The sequence below is a fragment of the Vitis riparia genome, chromosome 14 (genome assembly GCF_004353265.1).
Source record: "Vitis riparia cultivar Riparia Gloire de Montpellier isolate 1030 chromosome 14, EGFV_Vit.rip_1.0, whole genome shotgun sequence".
NCBI lineage: Eukaryota > Viridiplantae > Streptophyta > Magnoliopsida > Vitales > Vitaceae > Vitis > Vitis riparia.
Window position 1 is genome coordinate 28,044,007 of NC_048444.1, and position 25,768 is coordinate 28,069,774.

Consider the following 25,768-nt stretch of genomic DNA (forward strand, 5'->3'; position numbering starts at 1 on the left):
TTTTGGCATTTTATGATGTGTGGTAGAAGGCTGATTACTCAATCACCTGGGGATGGAAGTTTTGGCTGGCCCAGCTTCCTTACCATCTTTTCTTATTTCCTCACTAGAGTTGGATCAGTTCATCACCATAGTGATTTTTAATTATTATTAAGTAGGTGCTGTCTTTGCTTGCAAAATAATTTGGGGTTGTTGGATGTTCGAAATTAGTTATAGGATGTTAATACTTGAATTGATTTTTTTGAGCATCTTCAGGATATGATGTTTTTGTTTTTATTTATATAAAAAAAAAAGGTAAAAAGGAAAAAGGAAAAAGGAGAAGAATTGGGATTTTGGCTGGTTTGCCTCATCAGATTTTCAGTTTTGTGTAGGGTATGCCATTCATAACGCTCTGGGTGAAGCATAGCGCAGCAGTGGTATCCTTTGGCAGTTGGAGCTTCCCAGTAATATATAGCGTAATATAGAGAGGAATGTCAGTTCCTCATATCACCCGTGGTTCGATATGCTGTGAGTCTTAGTACATTGCACTGCAAGTCGGGTGTGGTTAGATTTTTTGAAGTAATTATGGGTGATCCTTAAACCTAAAAAGCCAAAAGGTTTTTCAACTTTTGGCTACTCGAAGTTGTAAGATTGCACCTTGTAAGTTTGCAACCTCAGGTTTGTGCTTGTTTTCCATGTCGAAAACGTTCAGATCACTGATCACTGGCCCCTGGAAGACAAAAACATAGGCTAGGCGGGTCTACAAAACTTTGAAGACCCTTTTGAGCGTTATGTTTAAGGTCGGTTGAAGTTGAGAGAATGAGGGAATAAGGGTTTAAGAGTCCCACGGAACTTCCATCCAACATGCAATCTTATTTTATATCCTCCGGGCAAAGAAACTAGAGGAAGCTTATAGTCCATCACACAGCCAACGTGGCTGCCAAAAAGATCACTTTCGGGGGCCACTCCACAGTTTTTGAGTCTGTCAGGGGGGGGGCCCTGACAGACTCCAAGCATTATATATCGTTTTCTCAAACATACATAATTTTTTTTTGTTTCAGTCATAGTAGAGAGATTAGTTTGCTTCACCAAAAGAGGATAAAGATAGGAAGTGTGTCTATGACCGATTCTGTGATGATGTCCTGTCCGATCCATGCCTCTGTCGGAAGCTGCTGGGCCTGATGCCCGAATCTGATCCGCTTCCGGCCTGATGGAATGCCCCCCAACCTGAATCTCTCTCTACTTGAGTAAGCGGGAAAGACGGCAAGTGTTCTCTTTCCCATCCATGAAATCGAGTTGGGAGAGGATTTTCTGCTTCTTGGAAGTTCCTGCCTGATGTACCTGATGGGAAGAAGTAAAAGCCGCTACTCTGGTCAGATGAAGAGGCCACTGGCCCTACTTGAGCCAAGCCTCTATGACTTCCTGATCTTCGGCTGCCTGAAATCATGGGTGTGCGCATGGCTGGTGAATTGCTCGGTTGTTGTTGCTGATAGTACGCTTGGAGAGCCTGGACTCTGTCACGAGCCCGAGCATTGCTGCCTGGATAAGGAGGAATCATTGAGGATGCGACGGAGCTCCCAGCTCTAGCACCAGAACTGTGGAAATAAGATGCAGTGTAAAATTGATACAGAATAAAAAGGGCACAATTGGCCAAAGAGGAAAATGTGCAGGGTGCTCAGATGCACAAATTTAGGGCAGCTTGTGACAAAGCAATTAGTGGTCAAAACTAGAGAAACTACTAAGAAAACTTTGCAGCTTGTCATTCAAGCTTGACATTACAGGGAAAGCAACCCATTGTTTGGGGATTGTTTTGAAAAATAACTATACAAATATGAATAGAATAATGATTGAAAATAAAATATTATAGATAAAAATTATTTTTAAAAAGTATTTAGAAATGAAGAAAACAGATTGAAAACATTCTGAGTTTTCAAACAGATTATTGTTCTAAAAAACTTTATATAGGTGTTTTCAAAAGTGTTTCCAAACAGAACCTAGTTATTTTTTTTGTTTTTCAAGAAAAAATATATATGTATATAATCAAGTTTATTTTGGGGAGCAATAAAGTGTTGTATGAAAATCCCATACCGAAAGGCATCATGGTAGACTTCGCATTTAAAACATGAAATCCTTAAAAAGAGTATCACCCAAAAACTACTTCACATATTTATCAAGGATCACCTGTGACCAACAAGGAAGGGGTGCATAAAAGATCCTGATCTTGGTATGTCGGAATTGGCCCTAGCTGGCCTCTGAGTTACAGGCGGAATTGAAGGTTGATCAGCCCCAATACGGCTACTGTTTGTGGAGAATGGAGGGGAATGGTGCTCCCAACTGTGATAATGGAAATCCATGGTAGGAAAGGCATAAGAAGTTGGTATCTCACTAGGTACTGATGGGCCATTCCAGTGATTATTGAAATTAGATCCATCTGACACACTGCCACTGGAGTTTGATGATGAGGGGTGAATTGGTCCAAAGTAGGCGATATATGGGCATGGATGAGTAGCCGATGAAACAGCTGTATGTTCGGCAAAGATAGCATGCTGTCCCAATAGATCGTTATCTGCATTAAATCAGAAGTCCAATGATTAAGTTTGGTTAAGATGGGTCTCTTAGCTGAAACCAACACAAAAATGGTACTCAAGGAAGAAGGCTAGGAATCTTACATGAGGTTGAGGAGAAATCCCCTTCGCTGCAAAAGCATATGTTACATGTCAGAAAAATAATTTTTTATTTTCATTAAAAAAAAAAAAAACCAAGAAGCATTAAAACCACACCACTTGAATAAAACTACAAAAGAAGTGCCATGTAGAGCTTTTCCTAACTTTTAAAAAATAAGAGCTTCTCACTTGAAATGTTTTATTAATTAACTAAAATATTTAGCCATGTTGGTCTAATCAAGCATGAGATACAATCTCCTTGTTGGGAGTCTGATCAGGGAAGGAGAGAGAATCACCAATGCAGAGTAGAAATTAAAATGGCTTGTTCTTCCATTGAATCATGATTTGATTATTATTCTAGAAAAAACTGGGTTATCCCTTTTCACAGGCTTGCACTTCCAACACCACCATTTCCCTAATCAGTTATCAATTCTTCTTCTGGTCAAACAGTTCCTAGTAAAACTTTATTCCTCTTTTTTTTTTATCCTTATGTGATTGAAATTTCAACTTTTGTTGAAATGCCCATGGTTTATTAATGAATGATCCATCCTCTCTTCTACACTCAAGTTCTCACATGATTCTAGACCATGATCACTTAAGCCTAATTGTTATTTCTTGTCTCCTACTTCCACTCTCAACATCCCTGTAAGCTTCATAAGAAAGATGAAAGCCCTTCAGAAAATATGGTTTTTATTTGGAAATGCAGCAATATAGGGAATATTGGGCATTATGTAGGCCATGTTCCATGCACTCCAACATGCATGTTGAATGAAGGAGCATATATGTGTGTGCCGCTTGACCTCATGTATAAATCTGCAATTTATGATACCGGAAGAGTTGAATTTCAAAACATTCAGTTTGACTTCTTTTATACCTAAAGCAAAACAAGGTATCTATGGAGGACTTGCCCAACATCAGTCCCATGGTTGTTAAAGGCACAAGGCACTGCCCTAAGCAAACTGAGATGCAGCTAATGTTATTCAATATTTGATAATAAAATAATACTTCAAATCTGCAATAGTGGACCAATGCAAAGGGCAAGAAAAATATTAATTTTTCAGTACCTGAAGGGCCAAAACAATAGGTAACTAATATATGTTTTATTCATAGGGAGATAGTAACATTATATATGAAATGCCTAGCCAAAAAACAGAGGAAATAGAAAAGGTAGATAAAGAAACATATCTTACTCGATAGTATAGATTATAAGAGAATCCCATGTACAGGCAAGTATACAGCACCACACAAAATCGACTTAAAAGGGAAGAATTTCAGGATAAAGGGAACCAGATATTCCAATAAAAAGAACAAATAAAGAGAACTTGTAAAATGAAAATTTCAGTGAGAAAAAAATCAAAAATACCTCAGGCAAAAAACCTAGCAAAATAGTTGGAAAAAAAAAATTCAAGAAAGAAAAGAGTCCAAAACCCAAATTTACTATTAGAGGAGCATCATCAACAGTCCAAGGTTACTGGCCAGAACAAAACTTGGACCAAAAGAAACTTCAAGCAAGATGAAGAAGACTGAAGTTCAGGGTTTGGGTAGAGGAGAGAAACCAGAGAGGTCTAAGGGCATGCTTTGTCCGTTAAAAATGAGGATTACTAGGATGTGTCACATAAGACCACAACATTCATGTAATGGCTCCATCTATTAGGAAAAAACAGAAGAATTAAAAGGTTTGAGAGAAAGAAAGGACAAAAAACCCAAAAAAAAAACAACACCACAAACAAAAGCAAAATAGAACAAAGAACATTTGCATTGGGCTTAAAGTGGCACATTCATAGAGCACCTCAGCTGACACCTAGCTATGAGCTCCAGGTGCGCCCCCCAGCACCTTGTTTTAGGCTTTAGCAACTGCAATCAGTACTTTGCTTATTTTGAATATTTTATGTAACAGAAGAACAAATTAAGCATCATGGATAACTTCCAGAGAATTATGAGTCTGTGTCCTTTTATTACTTCTTCCTTCGTTTTTCTGATCAATATAACAAGTCATGTCAGACACAACCCATCTGCCACCCATGCATATGTGTGTCACATCACAGTCCTTTACAAGTGCCCATGCAACAAAGAACTGGGTTGTGCAAAGGTGACTCTAAATGCTCTTTCATCTCTTCATTTTCCATATACCACTTGGATGCATTTGTTTGACATATTTTACAAATCCATAATGCCACATGGACATATTTGCTTAGACTGGCAAGGATAAGCCATAGGAGGGTCACAGGTTTTCTCTGACAAGGAACTTTACAAGTGCCCATGTAACAAAGAACTTTGTAACGCAAAGCAACTCTAAATACTCTTTTCATCTCTTCTTTGTACATTAGACCACCCAGACACATTTGTTTGACAGTACTTTGGAAGATCATCATTCCACCTGGGTGCATTTGTTTAGATGGCAACGATAAACCATAGAAGGATCACACGTTTTCTTTGAAAAAGCTTTCAAGTTTTGAACAGCCAAGGGATAAAATTTGTCATGCAACCAAGCCTCTATTATACAGTATTTTAATTACAAATTTCATGACATTGGAGAAGTGATTAAAAGGACTGCCCTAGTGTGAACCTTTTTTTAAACATGTAAAGCAAATAAATAAATAGAAAGGTACCAAAAATGGGAGCTTAGCCCAACTAGTAGTAAAGTATACAAGTTACACACCGGCAACAAGGGATAAGCAGACAGAAAAAACAATATGCACCGCTCAAACTGTCGCTTAACTCCAAAAATAACTACTAACCAAGAAACCACCATCAGCAAATATAACTACTAACCAAGAAACCACCATCAGCCATACAAACAAGGATCTTAACTCATTCTTCTTCTGTTTCCAAATTGGATTTTCACCCTCAGAAGTTCCACTGCATTCCTTCTATATGCATCATGATAATGGTGCTAACTTGTACACTTTCCTTCTTCTACCAATCAACTTCCCATACCAACCGGTTAAAACCTGTCAGACAGAGCATGAGGTACCCAATTCACACCAAAAGACTGTGACCAGCACTCTCCCTATGTTTCTCATCAGATATTTGTGGCAAGTTTACCCCAATCTTGTCATCTAAAGCCCTATAGAACAGAAGAAAAAAGAAATCTCAAATCTTTAATGTAGAGAAAGCTTGCATTGTAAAATACCATCTCCGTGACCAGAACATTCCACATATTTCTTATCAATGTGGCCACTTGACCCATCCCGGTTATCTAAAGTCCTACAGAAGGGAGCCACAAAGAAATCTCAAATCTTTAATTCAAATATAACTTCCATTGTAAAACATCATCTCTGTTTCTATAGCTTCCCACCCCACACAACTGACATGTAAAGGAAGAAGTTCCTCTACTTCTCAATCTTGAACACCACGAATGAAGCTCAGATTCCACACCATAGCCTCCCCCCACTATCCTCCTTTTTTTCTTAATATCCCTGTCAGCTGCTTTTCTGAACATATTAGGGAACCGTGCCTTCAACAGTTTCTCTCCATCCCACTATCAGGCCTGTTACTTAAAAAATGTGTATAATAAATTAGGAAACCAAGCTTCACATCACTGTTTACAGCTATACTGAACAAATTAGGGAACCATGAATTTGTCAATCTTTTCCCACCCCACTCAGGCCAGGAAGGAACTTGCAGCACATTACATTGAAATAAAAAATGTGTGTATTGAAATCCCCCTTCCAATTAATAACCTGAATCTCTTTTCATCTTCCAAAAATCACCACAAAAACTCCCTTTGGAATTACTCTAACAGCTCCCTCAGAGAACCCAGAATAGTCATAGAGACATGAAATCTGTGTATATGCTCATAGGCTTTTGCTCTAACTTATCTTGCCCCCTTTAGTAGGATCCTCTTCCTCACAGCCAGCCTCTCCTCCACTCTCAAAACAACAATTCCAAAGTCCTCTAGCCTTGAAAGAGGCCCCAAAGGAAGAGCCAGGTGCATTGTAGCAACCAAACAATGATCAACTTGTTCAGTATTCCTCATCCTAACTTTGTTCGCCTCACCTTTATCTAGGAAAATATTGATCACTACACTCATAGAATGATTGAAGTTGAAATGCCGATGGTTGCTCCCAAGGAGGTCCAGGGACTAGGAGTAATAGAGTTGGTAGACATATTCAGGTTCCCATTTGTATGATGACTTCTAGAGAGGAACTCCAACAATTACACTTAAGTGTTAGAGAGGCAAAAAGGAAGATTTTTTGGCTTTTGCGTGGAAAAAAAAGTGCTGTCTGAGATGGGTTGATATAATCACTGGTTCAATCATCTCACGACCCTTCGAGATATTCCCTCTAGCTTCTGGAAATTTCTTATCTTCCCATGGACCTAAACTGTATTTTTCAAAAGGCCGAATGATGGAAACCAAGAAGTGAATGCCTTTCTTGGCAATTTTTTTTTTTTTTTGATAAATACCTTTCTTGGCAAATATTCCACCAAAAGTAGTGATTGCACTTTTTACTCTAGTTGTTCCATGGTAGGTACTTAGAGGAATCTAGTCTTCCCCTTAAACCTTCCTCAATTTTAGTCTCTCTCTAAAATAAATTTCTGTTTCCTAGCAGACAATGAAATTTGGGTCCAAGTTTAAAGTCAAACCTTAGCAAACAAGCACAAACACATAAGGGAGTGCTAGAAAAAGAGGGAAAATAATTTTTTTTTTAAAAAAAAAAAAAAAAACTACCTACAAAATAGGAAACACCCCTCAATAAAAAAATTGAAGGAAGCAATTGAAACAGAAGAATACTTGGCTATAAGCCATAATATGTGAGATCATGCTTACTCAAAAGATGAAGGAAGACGTGTCAATCCACTAAATGGACACCAGTGAACCCCAAAGGACTGCAAAAACCAATCAGAAACCTGAATAAATTAAGGTAGTAAGTAAAATCCAATCAAACTATATTCTTCCATTTACTTACATGAAAAGAATCATATGAATGACCACTCAGAATGTATAATTATCAACTATGTAGCAGAAATAAAAATAAAGGTTGCGAGCAATTGAAAAGCATGTGGAAACATAATCCAGAGTGTATCATAAAGCTGCATCAGCACTATGGTGCAGCTTTTTTTTTTTTGTCAAAAAAAAAAAATTCTTAAAAGGAACACCACAAGATATATATTTTTTTAGTGATTTCAGGTTTAAAACAATTGATTTGTGCCAGTCACATATTGTAGTTACACCATGTATTATAACCCTAAATCTGATGGGTTCCTTTTAGTACATTGCATATCCAGTCATCTAACATAATTAGGCACTATCAACCATATAATTTTAGTCTAATAATTTACAGTGTGCAAACATGTTTCAGAATGCTTCAATTAGATAGTGGTGATCAGATGCCACAGCTTGTAGATTCTCATCTGCAAAAGGGATTATATGTTGATGGGTCCAAATCTTTTCCCTTTTTCTTTTACTTATTTTTTACTTTTTTATAGATAAAATAGAAAATATATTAAATCTTTTCCCTTTTTATAGTTGCATAGTTAAATGTGAGTCATCGATAGCACTTTCTCAACTGTAGCTCACTTGATGTTAAAAGACCAAGAACCATTAGTGGTGAGAGAGAAATATAATAGAATGCAATGAACAAATAGAGTGAACAGTATTATTATAAGAGCACTTCAAGCTGCTACATGATTTTTAGCTTGACATAATAATACAAACAATAGAACATATAAAAGTACATTTTCTCATAACTACCTCAATGTGAGTAAATATATATGTGTAGGTGAGAACATATAACTAATCTCAAATATGAATTGTGTATATGCGCATCATAGTACCATAGGTAGCCTCTGATCAGGCAGGAAAACCAAACCAAACCAATGATTTGTAAATTCAAGACCAAAAAGAAATGTAATTGAATTCATCATTACCACATGCATCTACTGTTTTCTACCAAGCCAAAGCAACCCCACAATTAGTATTGTTACAAAGGCACAAAATTAGATGATCATGGTGATAACATTATGATCATAATAGTAATAATAATAATACTAATGTCATATATGTGAGGATTGATTCAACCTTCTTGTTTAAAATTCAACTAAGTAAATCTTTTAAAGAGTTGCTCAAAGCAATTGCAAGCAATACTTTGTTTTTTTTAATTTTATAATGGGAATGAAGTAATAATCATTCTACTTGAAAAATTATGGTCCTGAATCTGCATCTGGTATCCTACTCTGCTTATTGTCTTTCCAAAAGCAATCAAAGCAAGTCATATTATTTTAGCTTTTTGATGTACCTCTCTGCATGTGTTCCAGCTAAAACTTATCTTGCTTACAATTATTAGTACCCTTTGTGAAGCTATTGGATTTTCAAGCATCCTTCTATATTTCTAATTTTACACACAATTACCAATCCATTCTCTGGGATTATCAACAAAAATATTTCATTTCATATGTGACACACAAAACCCTAACTTGGATTGATGCTATTAATAGATTTCCTTTTCAGCAACTATCTTTCCACAACAATTGTTGGCTTCTAACTACCATAAATTATGGAGCAAGATAAAACAAAAAAGGAAAAGTTTATAAACCATTTACCATTTCAGAGTAGCTATCATAAAGATCCTCATCGTGTGTCAAGTCGTCCATGTTAAACTCAGGAAAAGTACGACAACCATTTGCATAAAGCCATTGACCTTTTTCAATTTTCCGACAATTAGGACATTGCATTGCCCCTTTGATATTGAATGCTGAACCAATGCAATCTGGAGAGCATTATGACAATAATCACAAGAATAAGTTATGGCCAAAGGACAATATGCAAGTGCTAGATACGTATCACTAATCAAGTATTAATAGAATGATAAAAGCGGCAATGATCAATGTCAAGAACACAGGTGTGACTAAATTAATGTCCTCCAAACAGGTTAACATCCTGTGGATTCATTAACTTGGAAGTAAACTATACCAGAGAAGGAAGGGTGGCATCAAGAGAGGATACAAAATGCTTATTGCAACCAACCATATCAGACAATTCCAAGGGGCCACCACACAATATGCACCTTCAGGAAGCATAAATAATAATTGTACACAATTAAATAAATTGTATGCAATTTAAAATCGTACACAATTAAATATATAACTGAGTATGTACTTAATGGTTAATATTAACTATTTATACATAGGAATTGATCTTTCATGATTGTCACCCAAACATAAAAATGGAAAATTGGAGGACGAAAATTTCCCTTCTAGTGAACATAACCAAGTATATCATAGTTTTCCAACCCCCCCACCTTCTTCATCTCCACCCTTCCTCCCCCACCCCCACTTTTCTTCTCCTTTCAGGTAGTTTACAACATTTTTTTCCCTTTGCATTTTAATTTGATGTCTCAACAACATTAACTTCTCGATATGTCTTTAAACGTGCAATCCGTACCCCTCTCCCCAAATCCAAATAAACATAGTGCAGCTATGCATGTCCAGCTTGAAGCTTGAACTGCCAACCACTTACACTGAGGTTCCATGCCCTTTGGATCCCAGCCAAGCTTTATAAGCTCCTAGGTCAATAGCATCAAATCTGACAGAACATGTAAAATCCAACAAGATGAGGTCTAGAGGAACCTGATCTTTAAGAGATAATTTAATTTATCAAATATTGACACCAATCAACACGACGAAACAGCATAATAAAAAGAAATTGCACAAAATTCAACTATACGATTCCCCAAATAGAGATCTGACAACAATAATGATCGGCCATAACCTCCCTTTGGATGCTGCAAAGACTTGGCAACCAAAATTAAAGAGAAAAATAAAATTTCATATTTGCAGGCCTTGTACAAAAAATGAACTACAATCAAATCCTCATTTCCAAAACATTTCTCACCAACATAACCGCTCTACGACCAGATCTCGACTATTCCAATCCAAATTCATGATTTATCCCAAAAAAAAATTTGAAAATTTCACTCACCTAGATGAAATTGATGTCCGCATTGAAGCTTGGCCCAGGCCCGATCCCCATTATCCGTCACGATTTCGAGGCAAATTGAGCAGGAGACGGAGGAAGCAGCAAAGGCTTTACCTTCACCATCGCCGTCATCAGAGAGATCAGCGCCATCCAATCCCATGCCTTTTGACTCCGACAAAACCCTATCCGGAGACACGAAATCGTCCTAATCTCCCACGGCTCCTCGTAGACAGATTTTAGCAATCTAGAGACGAATCGAAGGAAGAGTTGAGGGAAGGTGCTTGGTTTGGAAGAAAATTTAGAGAAAATATTTTCTGGGAATCCAAAGAGCAGAGAAGGAAGGGCTTGGGTAGAGGGAAATGTTCAAGGGGAAAAACTGACCTCTCTCTTTTCTCTGCTCTCACCGACCGTCGGATTTGTTGAATTTTTTGTTAATATAATAAATAACCGCTGTCCGAAGCTAAATTTGATCGACGGCCTAGATTTCTTCCGAGCTTTGTCTGTGGATGCGCTTTGGTGGAAAATGTTGTCCTTACAGACTTATCTACGTCATTTCAGATTTTTTTTCTTCTTATTTTTTTATTTCTTTATTTATTATTTTTATTATTAATTATTATTCTTTATTTACTATTTTATTATTAATAATTATTTCTCTATTTGTTATTTTCATTATTATTATTACTAATTATTGTCTCATTAGTTAATTTAATATTGTCATTATTTTTATTACTAATGAAGGGGATTTTAATTCTATTTTTAATATAAATTTGTAAAATTAATATATAAAAAATAAATATTGTGATAAAATACATCCATGTACCCTAAATTAATTTATTCATAATTTACCTCTATTAGCACAAAAACTAGGTGAAAAAATGTTTTCTGAGATTAAAAAGTAATAGAAAATATATATATTTTTATAGATATTTTATTATATTTTACTTTATACAAATTATTTGAATAGTCAGCTAAAAAAACTTGGTGTTGGATGATTTGATACATGATCTTGATTTTTGCCCCATTTTATGGGTAATTGGAATTTTGTGAACACTAGCTCCAAAATTTGACCATTTTTGTTTCAACATCAAATTGACCTAATTTTTATAGTATGGAAATTCATTTTTTTTAATATTTTGAATATGTAGATGTGAATCATTTGATACTAGAAATGCGATGTTGAGTGTAATGTATTACATTGTCCGAGAGTGAACGGAGACCGAGATTGGCTAGTGGGTCGTGTGTGCGCTCATTGCAAACTTGACCCAAACAACATAGGGTAGAGAGTAGGGTCATGATGGAATTGTATCAGAGTTAAATCTTTGGTTATAAACATGTCAATGAAGACACTGACCCTAAAGGGGTGAATCGTAGTGTCTCACGTCAGTCTGGGAGTGAATGGAGAAGAATCATATATGAAGGGTTTTTACAGCACATTATTGAGGTATTTTCTTAAGGGTATAGGCCTGATAAATAAACAAAACTGAGACTGACTGGTGGGTCATATGTGCACCACTACAGTCCTAAATCGAACAATATCAAGTAAAGAGTGGGTTCATGACACTGAGTGTATCATAATCATTTTATACATAATTTGATTACGTGATGTGTTTTGATTAATTTTACTTGATATAAAGTATCATTAGATTCGATTAGTCTTATTCGATATAAGATATCATTAAATCCAATCCAAATGCATTCACCTACTTCTAGGAATAATAAAGGTTAGGAGCCCCATTATATAAGACCTCTATACTAGATATATGAAATGATCGTGACAACCTAATATTTAGATTTGGGATATTGTGGTGAGTGTGTATTCAATTTTGGACTGAATGTGTGAAACGATTGTGATAGCACATCACTATAAGTGTGTACTCATTATAGACTTTTCTCATCAAAAGATATTTATTTATGTAAAGTGTTTTACGTAAGGCTGTAACTTGGGGGCTCCAGCCTAATGTTCGAGTTGGTACGGATTTGGTTTGAACGGATTAAGATTTAGGTTAGAAAATACGACCAAAAAATTATTAAGGTTGACATGGTTAAAGGTTGGTGCAATCCTTCCAAACTGAAACCACGTATTATTTATTTATTTTAGTTATATAATGTTTTGTTAAAATATAAAAATAAAAAGAAAGAGATTTAATCTTTCTTAGTATTTAATTATATTGGTGTAATGATTTTATCATTTTTTTTTATATTCGTTAACTATATTTGATACTCGAAGTTGGAGTTTATAAATAATATTTATGTTAAATTAATAATTAATGATTTATTTTATTATTTTGAGATATATAGTTTTTATTATGTTATTTCATAATATAATTTATATTTTATAAACTTTAAAATATTGTTTTATTTGGTAATCCGACAAAAACTCATGATAATTTGATTGTCCATGACTTGTGATGACAACAAGACGGGTTCGACCTGCCTTCTATCTCAATCTCGTCTTATTTATTCAAAATATTTTTCATCTTTATTTCATTAAAAAAATAATAATAAACGAAATTCTCATACTAGCTCCACTATGTTGTTAACTTCCAAATTTTTTTTAAATATTTTTAAATTTTATTTTATAAATAATTAAAATTTTATAATTTTTTTATAATTTGTTTTAAAAGTATTTTGTTATTATTATATATATTAAAAATAGGAAAATAAAAATTAAATTTAATATATAATTGGTGAAACTCATCCTGAATTTATCTCGGGTTTCTAAAAAATCTCAAACCTGTTTATTTAAATTTCAAACTCATCTCATTAGGGGTAGGACAAGACGAGTACTCAGAAAAAACCACCCCATTGTCATCCCTAATTTGACATGGATTAACCTTCTAATTTGTCCAACTCGTTCAAGTAAATCCCATTTTTGTGGCATTATGTCACAGAAAATCAAGAGGATAATTTATTTAAATTTCAAAATACAAGTACTTTCGTAACTTGAGTCATATTGGGCCGGGTCAAAACTGTGGGTGGGCTTAGCACGCGGGCCCATTTTATTGGGCTTTCGTGTAGAGGGGCCCAAGGTCGTAAAAATTACATGCCCCATGGGAATAAAGTTGATGTTAATTATCGATAATTTTTATTAGAAGTAATAGTAGGTTTATGCTAATAATTTTTTTTATTATAAGATAGTTAATTTAATATTTAAAATTCAATTTTAAATTTCATATGTGAGAATTAAAATATTGTCACGTGAGGGTTGTGTTAAAGGAAAATATAAATTAAAATTTTATATATTTTTAAATTATTAAATTTTTATATAAAAAAAAAAATAAGTGAAATGAATTTGAATTAATGTATAAAAATAATTTATTATATTTTTTTTAATAAATGACGAACAAAATACATATTTTCATACTAAATAATTAAATAAAAATTGCATAATATAATCCCAAAAGTAAAATTACCAAAATGGGGTGGAAATTGAGCTAATAAAAATTATTATTTTTAAATTGATTTAATTTAATATAATTTGTTTTTTTTTTAATTTATCAGTTTATTGATCTTTTTGCCAATTAAAAAAAAAAACTGTTCAATTAGTAATATTTGTTCTAATTTTGTACTAAATTTATGTTAATGATTTTTATTTTTATTTTTACCAAAATGATTCAAACAAATTCAAAGCTCCAAGAATTTTCCAATATCAAAATTTTCACTTCAAGGTGAAGGGGGCACGATTAAAAAATTAAAAATAAAAAGGAAAAAGGAAAAAAGAAAGAGAGGCAATGATCATAAATGCAAAAGTGAACAGAAAAATGGTTGGAGGGTGGAGAAGGGTCAACGTTCAAATATGTTTTCCCCTTTATTCTTATCCTCCACTATAAGCTGTCACCAAAGAATATGTCTACTGGCAAGGGATATTCCATTGCCGCCCACCCATCTCCTATTCTTCTCTTTTTCTTTTTTTCTTTTTTTTTTTTATATATTATTATTATTCTATAGCTTGTATTCTCCATCTTCTTGCTAAAATGGGTAATTATTTGGGTATTTTGAGATTGGACCATTGAGGGCATTTTTGGTAGGAAGATGAGGTTTTAGTCTAGCTATTTATGGATTTTGTTTTTATTCTTATATTGTTAAAGGCGTGTTTGGCATGTGAAAATAGAAATGAAAGATGAGAATAAAGAAATCACCTAAAAAAGAAAAATCAAAATCTTAGTGAAAATAAGATTTGTTTCGATTTCTATATTGATTTTTATTTTTTTTTATTTTTATTATAATATATGATCCAAATATACTAATGAATAAACATTCTCATTCTCTGTTTTAATTTTTCTCGAAAGTTTTACGATAAGAGTTGATTTCACTTAAACCATGAAGTTTTATGCAAATATATCTAATTATCATCGATTTTCAATTTCATCTATTAACGTCCTTATAGATGTATTTTATATATAAAATTTATTTTAAAAAAATAGATATACGTGTTTAATAATTTTCTAAAAAAATATTTTAGTCACAAAATTGGAAACCAAACCGAAACAAACCTCAGATATCAATAAAACCAACCCTTATAATAATGGAATTTTTTATTTTCATAATAATATTTTTTATTTCCAATTATAATTAAAATTATAATAATTGTATTATTTTCCCATATTATAATTTTCCCATCCAAACACAATAACTAATAAAAGATAAATTAAATTTATTTATTTTTTCTTCTCAACATGTTTTAAGGGTGGTAAAATATTTTGAGATGATATGTAGCAATTACAAAATTACTTAAAAAGGGTCACTCCTCTATTATAGAAAATTTAAACCAATAAAATAAACCATCATTAATAAGAATTTCACAAAAAGACATATATGCTTGGTACATTTACAAAATTACTGAAAAAAAAAGTCACTTCATAATAGAAAAATAAAAATAATAAAATAAGCCATCACTATTTAGAATTTGACAAAAAGAGTAATCTTGATTGAACCTCTCACTTTCCTTTCTTTTTTTAAGCTAAAGCCAAATTTATGATTTCATAAGAGTAGTATTGGTGTCTGAGAATAATTTTGGAAAATGTTTTTAGATTAAAAAGAATTTTTGAAAACAAAATTTAGTGACTTGTTTGGTAACTATTTTTTTATTTTTATACAAAAAAAAAAAGTCTGTTTGGAAACTTAAAATGTTTTTAACGTATTTTTAAATATATTTTAAAAATAATTTTTATATTTAATGTTTTATTTTTAATCATTCTATATATTTGTATAATTATTTCTTAAAACAATCATAAGAAAACAAATGAAAAGAATTAAAAGATGTTCTTGAAAAAATACTCTATTTATTGTTATTAAGAATAAAAAACAAAAAACAAAAAATAATTTTTGATTGTTAAACTTATTTTTTTGTTATGGAAAACAAAAGGTTCTTATAAAAAACAGTTCCAAAATAGGTCTTAAGTGTTTAAAAAAATTTAAGAAATACTTTTAAAAATCTAAAAAATCACTTATAATATTAAAAAATTACTTGTAATGTTTTTTTTAAAAAAAAACACTTGATAATTGATTCTTTTAACAACATTGTCAAATAAAATACTTTTACTATAAATAATTCAAGTAAAATTTTGCAGTTTCAAACACACTCTTCATTTTTAAAAATAGTTTTAAAATTTTAAAATTAGCTTAATTTAAAAGTAAAAATAATAATATTTTTTTAATAAAGGTTTTATTTTATATATAAAAAATATGTTTTTAACCTAAGACTTTTCTAATTAGAAGTACTTTTAGAATGTGTTTTGTGGTGATTTTATGAAATGTTTTTAACATTTTTAATACTCAGAAAGATAAAAAAATTTAAGTATTAAAAAGTTATAAAAGCATCTTAAAATCACCGTCAAATACACTTTTAATAAACTTATAGCCAAAAAAGTATGTCCTAATATAAGTTGTTATTGTTATTATTCATTAATTGTCTACAAATTGTAATTAAATGTTACTTTTATTAAAAGTAAGAATAATTAAGCAGGCTTTTAAAATCTTCAATTTTAATTCATATTTATGAGACCTTCTTAAACATTAAAAAGTGGGAAGGTTAAACTTTAATTATAGAGAAGTAATTCTTTTATTAAAAATATAAAAATTATAAATACACCATGATTTTAGGAAATATTTTTAATCTAAAAGGTATTTTTGAAAAAAAAGTAAGTGTTTGACAAACTTTAAGAAATCCTTTTAAAAATTTGAAAAATCACTTATACTATTTTTTGGAAAAATACTTGATTGGAAATAAAATATTATCATAAATATACCCTAAATAAAAAAATGGTTTTCTAAGAAAGCAAGTATTTCTTATTTTTGTAGAACTCAAATAAATCATTTAAAAAAAATGTGAGATTTATATTTAATATTTTTATTTAAATATCATTAAAAAATATATTTAATTTTCAAATTTTAAAAGGTATAAAGCTTTTAATAAACAAAGCATATACTTGCAAGAATTTCTTAAATTTTATTTTTAAAAAATTAAAATTTTTTTTATTTAAGTAACTTTTAGTTAAAAAAAACCTATATTTACACACGAGGTAAATAAAAAAATAAAAAAAAATAAAAAAAATAAAAACTAAAGGGAGAGAAAAGGAAAAGAAAGGTGGTGGAAGAGAAGAACAATAAAGAAAGTTCCCGAAAAAAACTGGTTGAATATCTATAAATACTAATTTACTACCACCGCCTTATGCTCCCAAGTCCCAAGCCAATTCTCCCTATAACGTTCTTCTCTCTCCGCTTTGTCTTCTTCAATTCAATTTCTACTCCCACAAACATGCTTGTTTATCAGGATCTTCTCACCGGTAATTATTTTGGTTTGTTGTTTTTTGTTTTATTGATATTAATATTGTTGTTGTTTGTTGTTCCGTTTTTTCTGGGATCCTCTGGGCTCTGTTTGTTTCCAGAGAAAGAGATCAGGAAAACAACTCAGATATTGAAGTTTGATTTTTTATTTAATTTTTTTTCTGGGGTTCTACAAGGAGATATGATAAATGATAATAAAGTTGGTCTCTGAACAGTATAGCAATTTTTCTGGGAACTGCTTTCTTCGGAAACAAACGGTGTTTGTGTCTGTTGAGGCAAACAGAGGTTGAAAAGACTATTTATTTATCTATTTATTTGTTGGTTCTTATTGGGCTCTGGGTTTGTTGGGTTGTGTAATTGAATTGGTGAAACAACTAGAATAAATAGACTATAGACAATGGCGCCTCTGATTAAAAGATTTAAATTAGATATGATTCGTGGGTTGAGTTTGGTCTGATTTTCTACAGTGAGTTTTGATTATTTTCTGTGACTAGCTTATTGTGCAGGCTCTGAAAAATTTTCTCCAGAACTCGTATTATTTTCTTGGATTAATACACCCATCGTATGGAGGTTGTTTGTCTATTTGTTTGGAGCTTTTTTCTGGGGAAAAAAGAAGAAGTTGGCTTTGGAATCATATTCCATATGATAATTTCAATCTAATACTGACTGTCAATTGAGTATTCCATCGTGGGTTTAAGCTTATTGGGCATACTATGACAATCCTATTTTATTGGGAGTAGAGATCTAAGACCAGTAGCTCACCCTTTTGGGTTTTACATGTAGTCCTATAGAAGAACAAGCCCTTCAATTCTTTGTCTGCAAGTTCCTTTCTTTTATGTATCTAGTTTCATTGCAAAGGGGAACTTTTACATGTGACTGTATTCTTTGTTGATCTTATCTTGTTGTCCATGATGCATTTTGATTGGGAATTTGTATCATATGCTTAATAGTTCTTTCTTTCTTGGACCAATTTGAAAGTTTATGATTCTCTCTTACTTTAGCTTTCTTGTTATGGTGGACCACATTTGTCCTATGCGATGGAGATTTTACTTTTTGCAATGAATTTCAGGTGATGAGCTTCTCTCAGACTCATTCCCATACAAGGAAATCGAGAATGGGATGCTGTGGGAAGTGGAAGGGAAGGTTGGGACCTTTTTGTTTAGCCCTTTTAAAGCTTAACCTCAGTTTTATTTCTTACCCCTCATGAGACTTGCCTTTCTGCAGTGGGTTGTTCAAGGTGCAGTAGATGTGGACATAGGGGCTAATCCTTCTGCTGAAGGTGGGGGAGAGGATGAAGGTGTTGAAGATCAGGCTGTGAAGGTCGTTGATATTGTTGATACCTTCAGGCTGCAGGTACCAATCTTCTGACTCTGCTGTTATGCTGTTATGTTGTGTTAATTCAGCATCTCCCATCTTAAAAACAAACGGTTTTATATTATTTGCAGGAGCAACCTTCTTTTGACAAGAAGCAGTTTGTCACTTTCATGAAGAGGTACATCAAATTGCTCACACCCAAGTTAGAACCCGAGAAGCAAGAATTGTTTAAGAAGCACATCGAGGGAGCAACTAAGTTCCTACTCCCAAAGCTCAGTGATCTCCAATTGTATGTCTACCGTTTGATCTATTTTGATCTTTTTTGACCTCCATTGAATCAAAACTACTAATATCTGATCTAACTCTGTTGAAATATTATGATGCTGCAGCTTTGTGGGAGAAAGCATGCATGATGATGGCAGTCTTGTCTTTGCATACTACAAAGAAGGTGCCACTGATCCAACCTTCCTCTACTTTGCGCATGGGTTGAAGGAGATCAAGTGCTGAGGAAGTCTGTACACTAGCCCATCAGCCTTCTCCAGTCTGTCTCTTTTTAGAGTTTTGGATTTATACTGTTATCTGTTTTATGTTTGAAGGGTTCTGGATTTAAATGTTAATTTTTCTTCCTAGATGCAGCTATGCGATGAATGATATAGTAGTATTAAACTCGGATTAAGGAATAACTACTATACATGGGTTTTATTGACAAAAAAATTATAGCCTCTCTGATTCAATATATGATAAATAATCAAGTTGGGTCATGCTCTAGATGTCAATGTTTCTACATTTTAGCTGAGAATGATTGACCGTGTACAGATGGAAGATGTTGAGGTGCACCGAACCATTTTTGTAATGGTAACTACTTCGTAACATAGAGAAGCATTTAGCCCAATGGGCAGGGTCCATTGCCTTAAAACATATACAGTACTGGCCTTAAGAAATATGGAGTCTACCCCTACTGGGTATGAAGGTCTGCCTCTCCATTCCCTTTGAGGCATGCCCTATGAATGGAAGGGGGACTCTTGAAATATATTTCCTTATGTTTCGTTCACTACCAGTAAACTTCAAGAATCTTTTCATGTTGCTTAGAAGCCAGAAAAGTTTAGGAAAGGTGCGATTAGCATACGGTTTTGGATTGAGGCAGAGTAGCCTCGTTAACAGAAGAAAGCCCGACGGATTACTATCCGAGATCTTGCATTTGCATTAGAAAAAAAGACAAAAAAAAAAAAAAAAGACATAAATATCATACCAAGAAAAGAGTAAATTCTACAGCGCAATATGTATTTTGAAGAAACCACTTTCTTCTCATAATCAAACTTGTAATTGAAGCTTTACTTTCTTTCTGGCTTAAACTTTAATGACATGTTTGGAGGAGAAGCCTATGCATAATAATTTAAGCTTGATTTCTTCTTGGCCTGTACTTGAATTATACCTTCGTTGAAGTCCTCATGGTTCACCTGGAATCAAACCAATTTGACAGTCCGATTAGTACTTGCTCCCATGGTAGAGCTCAAATGTTTCAATACATGATAGAATATAAAAACATCACACAACTATAGCTCATCTGGGCTCCAAGCTACTAAAAAATTTCAATTTTTCAGCATTTTATATTCTTTTAAGTAGGTTCACATTTTGCTTGTTTGACCAAAAGTTTGGCATAACAGGTTTTCCAGGTCATCAGAAGAACAAAAATATAGAATACAACCATTTCAACATAGTGGCCTTCAATGATGTTTCATTTTCGGTTTTCTTTTCAATTAATTCACTACTGACCTAACTTCTATCTTCCATTCATCATAATATGTATAATAAATAAAAAGGAAATAAAAAAATCAAGGTGTCGTTTGGATACACTTCTTGTTGTCTATTTTTAAAAACAAAAAATAATAGTAACTTCTATATAAAATGCAATAACTCTTTGAGACGTACCTTAAAAAGATAATGACTTTTAAGTGCTTAAAAAAAAGTTGAGGTATTAAAAATAATTTTTAAATATATAAGATAAATTCTTACTTTTTATATAAGAGTTACTATATTTTATATGTCTTCAAATCTGTTAAAAAGATGGGGTGGCTGGCTAGTTAGTTTCATTCAGCACATGCACGAGGGAGAGGGGTAGGAGGAGGTGGGGTAGAGAGAGTACCTCAGTTGCATCACGACGAAGAGCCAGCATTCCCGCCTCTACACAGACAGCTTTCAGTTGTGCCCCATTGAAATCATCTGTGGATCGAGCCAGTTCTTCAAAATTGACATCCGGATGAACAGTCATCTTTCTTGAGTGGATCTACAAATACAATGTGAAAGAGTCAATAAGAGCTCTGCAAAGAGTGTACAATGCGCAATGATCTAGAAGAAAATATTCATTGAAGACATACCTGCAAGATTCGAGCTCTTGCTTCTTCAGTGGGATGTGGAAACTCAATTTTACGATCCAATCGACCAGATCGCATAAGTGCAGGGTCCAGAATATCAGCTCGGTTTGTTGCTGCTATCACCTACATGTTACCATAAATAGAATTAGAATTTCTTGATCTTAAAAGGGAATAAAATATTGTAACTGAATACATAGGCATTCTAGCTGCTAAACATTTATAGACACTTTCATAATACTATAGGAGAAACAGTACTCTAAAACTCAGCCCATAAACTAAGGAGTTCTGGAGGGGCATGAAATGACATTCATGACCCAAAAGTTGAGAAGCTAAAAACACTGCAGTGGATAGCAGAATCCAACACAAATGAATTCATGGGGACTTGAGCCAGAAAATGAGGTGGAAAAAAGTGCAGCAATGGATTTAGAAAATAATAAAACCTTTATGCGATCATCACTGCTAAAGCCATCAAGCTGATTCAATAACTCCAACATTGTCCGCTGCACCTCCCTATCTCCACTCACTTCACTGCAATAAAAGGCAGAAAAGCCTATAGTCAAGGAGGCTGCTCATGAGTTCACCTTGATAATTTCAATCCAAATCCACAAAAGCAGATTTTGATAAAAATATCATGAAAGATGTAGTGCTAAACCAATAATGGTTTACCTATCAAACCGCTTTGTGCCTATGGCATCAATTTCATCTATAAAAATGATGCAAGGAGATTTCTCTTTAGCAAGCTGAAAGGCATCACGGACAAGTTTTGCCCCATCCCCAATGAACATCTGAATACATTCCAAGTTGTTTAGTTACATGTAATAAAAAAAATAGATCAAAGAATGCACACATCACACTAACATAATTGCTACATGGCAACTAGAGAACTTAACAGAAATTGGTCAAAAAGTTGAACAGTTATATCAAGGGATGGTTTTTTTTTTCATGTATTTTGCAATGGAAATAGGATGACAACTTCATCAACCTAAAACTGGTAATCTATAGTACAGTAATTAAAAGAAATTCTACATAGACGGAGGAAATGCATGTTGACAATTAAACAGGTTCATCAAAAGGATAAGGTTGTAGTGCAATCATTTCCAAATAGAACAAAAGTAAGAAACACAAGAATATTGGTGGATAAGATAGAAGGCAACATTAAAGTGATTCAATTGAGAATTGTACTATTTCTCCTCATGGGAATGTTCTTATATCTGTTTGCTTTATTATGCACATTCAATGTGCATTACTAAATACTAACTAATCGAATCTCCCAAAGGTTCATTTTGTGTTAGAAAAGCAGCCTAAATAGTCTTTTCCACAGTCGGCCAAGAATTTATTTCAGTTTGATATTATTTATCACAATTATTTACTGGAAACAAATCAAAGTAGCCAATTCCACTTTCTCCAAATTATGTCCTTCTAACTTCTATATAAAATACAAGAACATTTAGAGGCTTGCAATGAAAACGCATTAGTTTTGAAAAACTGATTAAAAAAATTAAGGTGTTAAAAATATTTCTATTTTTCAAAACAAAAAACAGAAAGTGTACCCAAATGAAGCCTTAGTAATCTGATTGTCATGTGTCAACAAAAATGCATCCATAGTATTTTTTTGATAAGTATAAATGCATCCATAGTACTTTATACTTCAAAACTGGAAGAAAATAAAACTCCGGAAAGGAATAAAACCTCAGAATTTTCAGGATACTGAACAAGTCAAGAATCCCTAGAAGGCATCAAATAACAAATAAGAATGAAGAAGGAAAACAAATGAAGAATATCCCACCTGGACAAGTTGAGGGCCTGCCAGCTTCAGAAAAGTGGCATTTGTTTGAGCCGCGCATGCACGGGCCATCAGAGTTTTCCCAGTCCCTGGAGGTCCATACAAAAGCACTCCTTTAGGTGGGCGAATACCTAATTTCTGAAACCGCTCCTTATGTGTCATGGGCAAAACAATTGCCTCAACTAATTCTTGGATCTGTTGTAATTAGAGGCAAGTTTTAGTTGAAAGTATCAAAAATCGGACAAGCAACAACCACTTCCATAAAATATGCACAAAATTGAAACTTGCCTGCTTCTCCAGCCCTCCGATATCATTGTAGTCTTCTGTTGGTTTTTCATCAACCTCCATAGCCTTTACTCGAGAATCATACTCAGATGGCAAAGTATCTAAGATTAAGTAGCTATCTTTGTTCACCCCAACCAAATCACCAGGCTTTAACTTATCAGGGTCAACGAGCCCAACAACAGGCAGAAAGATTGTCTACAGTCAACAACAAGAATAAGTAATGTTTTTTTTTTTTTGATGAATTAGAATAAGTAATGTTTCAATTACAAAAGAAACACACATGTGAGCATTAATATTCTATCATTATCAGAATGTTAAGGCTTTGAGCTTCAACAGAGAATGAAATCTCGTCCTTCATTATGCTGGATTTGGTTAACTTCAACAAAGAGATGGAAAATAATTTTCAACTTTTAAATTAGCCAACATCCAGCATAATGAAGGACAAAATAATATTAGATATTAGTTTACAGCCTATCGCCTGGAGATTTATATCCTAATAAAGACCACTCTTCTATAAACAGAGTAAGACCAATTGCAAGGTAGGCAATGATGTGTGTTAAAAATATTCGCTTTCTATATCCCTGCAAAACTCTCTTTTCTCTGAACTTAAGCATCAAGTAGTTATTTTTGCTCTGCAGGTCCTCGAAAATTCCATTTACTGCTCCAATTAACTCTACCTTGTAAAAGACAAGTACATGTATGTTAATAAGAAAATGCTGGTGTACCTGGCGTGTAGATGTTTTCAAAACAACACATTTTCCCTTCCTCTGAGAGTCAAGATCAATATTTGCACCATCTTCCTCTGCGTCATCCTCTGGGTTCATTTCCAAGATCTAAAAACATTAACCAGAAAAAAGAAAAAAAAATGCATTGAGAACCAAGTTACTAGAACTTCAGCTTCAATTAAGCCTGTTCACTCACCAATTCCTATCCCATTGGTGCTGCTCCTATTCCTAATAAATTATTTATATGAGCTACATATCATCAATCTGATGACTCTTGTAATTAAGACATGGGATAACGAGACCAGCTCAAACAACAGTTTTGAAGCCCTAGTTTATTACATATGTTCTTTAGGGAAAAAACCAAAACAAAACAGCTTAATAGATCCACACAGTTCCAATTTCAGGAATCAAAAAGCAAAGAGTTCACAAGCCTGGATAGCACTTCAGTTAGTTACCAACTAATAAATTTGATCTTTCTGAGAATTGTGGAGTATTTTATTTTCTCAATTTTGAAAGATTATTGTTCTACCTGGAGAAGTTTGCCTATTGGAGGGCTATTTCTCCTTTTGTGCAGTTTTTCATTTTAAAAGGGAATAATACAAGCAAATATTTTTAGAACTCCACAAACCCTCCAAAAGTTGAAAGGGAATTCCTTCTCAAGTCTTCATTTATGACAACCTCATAGAAATACTTTGCAAGGGTGTTTAATAATATGGCCTTACTGTCACTCACTCAAATTTTCAACTCCATTATCATATAGTTTTATTCATCACTGAATTTCCAATCAGTTTGAAAGAAACCTTCAGGAAAACAATAGATTGATGGAGCCATGCCTTATCAATTTCAGAACTGGCCAACCTACATCATTCCAATCGAAATTTTGACACAAATAAATCAACAAGCACAACGCTTTTTAATTTTATTTGAAGTCTAGATCAATTTCGCCTTTGATAAATCAGAGTTTTATAAAACCAAACTCAGGGATTTTTAGATGCAATTAGAGTTTCATAATACTGTGCTAGGGTTTATATGGAATTGGAGCTTTGGAAAACAACATTAAGGCTTTTAGATAGAATAGAGCTCCAGAAAACCAAAGTTAGGATTCTATGCAATCAAATTTTTGTAAAAATCAAGGCTAGGCCCTAATATTGGAATAGAGCTTTGCAAACCAAAATTAGGGTTTATATATGGAATTAGAGTGTCGTAGAACCAAACTTTGGGGTTTAGATGGAATTAAAAACACAAACACACGTTCAAAATAAAAATTAAAACAGAAAAAGAGAGAATAACCTCGACTATGTTGCCGACCAAGTAGGGAAGCTGCTTGTTGAGCTTGATCTTCTCCTGATTCTCCTTGATCTTCTCCTTATAGGAGTCCCACTCCATGTTCGTCCTCTGCAACTCCTCCTTCAACACCATACCACCACCACCATTCATCAAAATCGCAAATCATATCACAGAAAGACACATATACAAAGAGAAAAAGAGAGAGAATAGAGACCTTGAGAATTCGGATTTCGTTATCGAGAAGGCGAGAAGCCCTAGCGATGTCGTCGGTGGACATAGAAGCGAGCTGGTCATCTTCGAAACTACTGTCTTCAACCATTGACGATGCCATCTTTGATTTCAACACCAGTTTCAGAGCTTTCTTGATTCAGGGGAAACCACTATTAATATACACATACACAGGCTTCGGACGGAACCTGGGCTTGGCTGGGCCGTGGATCTCAAGAGTTTTGGGCCAACAATATATAGAATGTTTTATTTTTTTTTAAATAAAAAATATTTCCTCTTTATCCTAAATTTAATCCTTTTATTTTCACTACAAAAAAAAGGAAAAAAAAAAAAATTAAATTTTATTTTAGAAAATAATTAATATAAATTAATTTTTCACATAAAATTCAAAATAAAGAGAAACATAGGGTCTGTTTGGTTCCTGTTTTCAA

The 25,768-nt window shown here is 33.3% G+C and overlaps 3 protein-coding genes across 5 annotated transcripts; 1 reads left to right on the top strand and 2 right to left on the bottom strand.

Moving 5' to 3' along the window:
• Window positions 1-829: 829 nt before the first annotated feature.
• LOC117930710 (E3 ubiquitin-protein ligase RFI2) lies at window positions 830-10,961 on the bottom strand. 3 transcript variants are annotated; one of them, XM_034851364.1, is made up of 6 exons: window positions 10,561-10,961; window positions 9,183-9,349; window positions 7,411-7,490; window positions 2,646-2,671; window positions 2,158-2,542; window positions 830-1,559 (listed from the first exon to the last, which is right to left on the bottom strand). In XM_034851364.1, the coding sequence occupies exons 1-6, from the start codon at window positions 10,715-10,717 to the stop codon at window positions 1,094-1,096; spliced, it is 1,281 nt and encodes a 426-aa protein (XP_034707255.1). In that variant the 5' UTR covers window positions 10,718-10,961; the 3' UTR covers window positions 830-1,093. The 3 variants fall into 3 exon arrangements, with proteins under 3 accessions (XP_034707255.1, XP_034707254.1, XP_034707256.1); XM_034851363.1 differs by having other exon boundaries at window positions 830-1,571; XM_034851365.1 differs by having other exon boundaries at window positions 830-1,571; window positions 7,411-7,469; window positions 10,561-10,960.
• Window positions 10,962-17,236: 6,275 nt separating this feature from the next.
• LOC117930423 (translationally-controlled tumor protein homolog) lies at window positions 17,237-19,379 on the top strand. Its single transcript, XM_034851085.1, has 5 exons — window positions 17,237-17,342; window positions 18,413-18,486; window positions 18,568-18,696; window positions 18,789-18,946; window positions 19,047-19,379. The coding sequence occupies exons 1-5, from the start codon at window positions 17,315-17,317 to the stop codon at window positions 19,162-19,164; spliced, it is 507 nt and encodes a 168-aa protein (XP_034706976.1). The 5' UTR covers window positions 17,237-17,314; the 3' UTR covers window positions 19,165-19,379.
• A 496-nt stretch (window positions 19,380-19,875) lies between these two features.
• Window positions 19,876-25,470, bottom strand: LOC117930422 (26S proteasome regulatory subunit 6A homolog A). The gene is made up of 10 exons (XM_034851084.1): window positions 25,324-25,470; window positions 25,113-25,229; window positions 23,823-23,930; window positions 23,101-23,292; window positions 22,816-23,007; window positions 21,696-21,814; window positions 21,470-21,557; window positions 21,033-21,152; window positions 20,801-20,941; window positions 19,876-20,114 (listed from the first exon to the last, which is right to left on the bottom strand). The coding sequence occupies exons 1-10, from the start codon at window positions 25,438-25,440 to the stop codon at window positions 20,037-20,039; spliced, it is 1,272 nt and encodes a 423-aa protein (XP_034706975.1). The 5' UTR covers window positions 25,441-25,470; the 3' UTR covers window positions 19,876-20,036.
• Between the last annotated feature and the right edge of the window lie 298 nt (window positions 25,471-25,768).

Bases quoted from the DNA above. Each gene is read 5' to 3' on its own strand.
- LOC117930422 (XM_034851084.1), bottom strand. From the start codon at position 25,440: ATGGCATCGTCAATGGTTGAAGACAGTAGTTTCGAAGATGACCAGCTC. The intron at 23,008-23,100 runs GCAAGTTTCAAT...TAATTACAACAG, and splicing joins TCGGAGGGCTGGAGAAGCAG to ATCCAAGAATTAGTTGAGGC. The intron at 20,942-21,032 runs GTATGTCTTCAA...TTGTATTTGTAG, and splicing joins CAAGAGCTCGAATCTTGCAG to ATCCACTCAAGAAAGATGAC.
- LOC117930423 (XM_034851085.1), top strand. From the start codon at position 17,315: ATGCTTGTTTATCAGGATCTTCTCACCG. The intron at 17,343-18,412 runs GTAATTATTTTG...AATGAATTTCAG, and splicing joins TTATCAGGATCTTCTCACCG to GTGATGAGCTTCTCTCAGAC. The intron at 18,947-19,046 runs GTATGTCTACCG...ATGATGCTGCAG, and splicing joins AAGCTCAGTGATCTCCAATT to CTTTGTGGGAGAAAGCATGC.
- LOC117930710 (XM_034851363.1), bottom strand. From the start codon at position 10,717: ATGGGATTGGATGGCGCTGATCTCTCTGATGACGGCGATGGTGAAGGT. The intron at 7,491-9,182 runs GTAAATGGTTTA...TAATTTATTCAG, and splicing joins ATGATAGCTACTCTGAAATG to GTTTCTGATTGGTTTTTGCA. The intron at 2,672-7,410 runs GTAAGCATGATC...ATGCTTTTGCAG, and splicing joins CGTCTTCCTTCATCTTTTGA to CGAAGGGGATTTCTCCTCAA.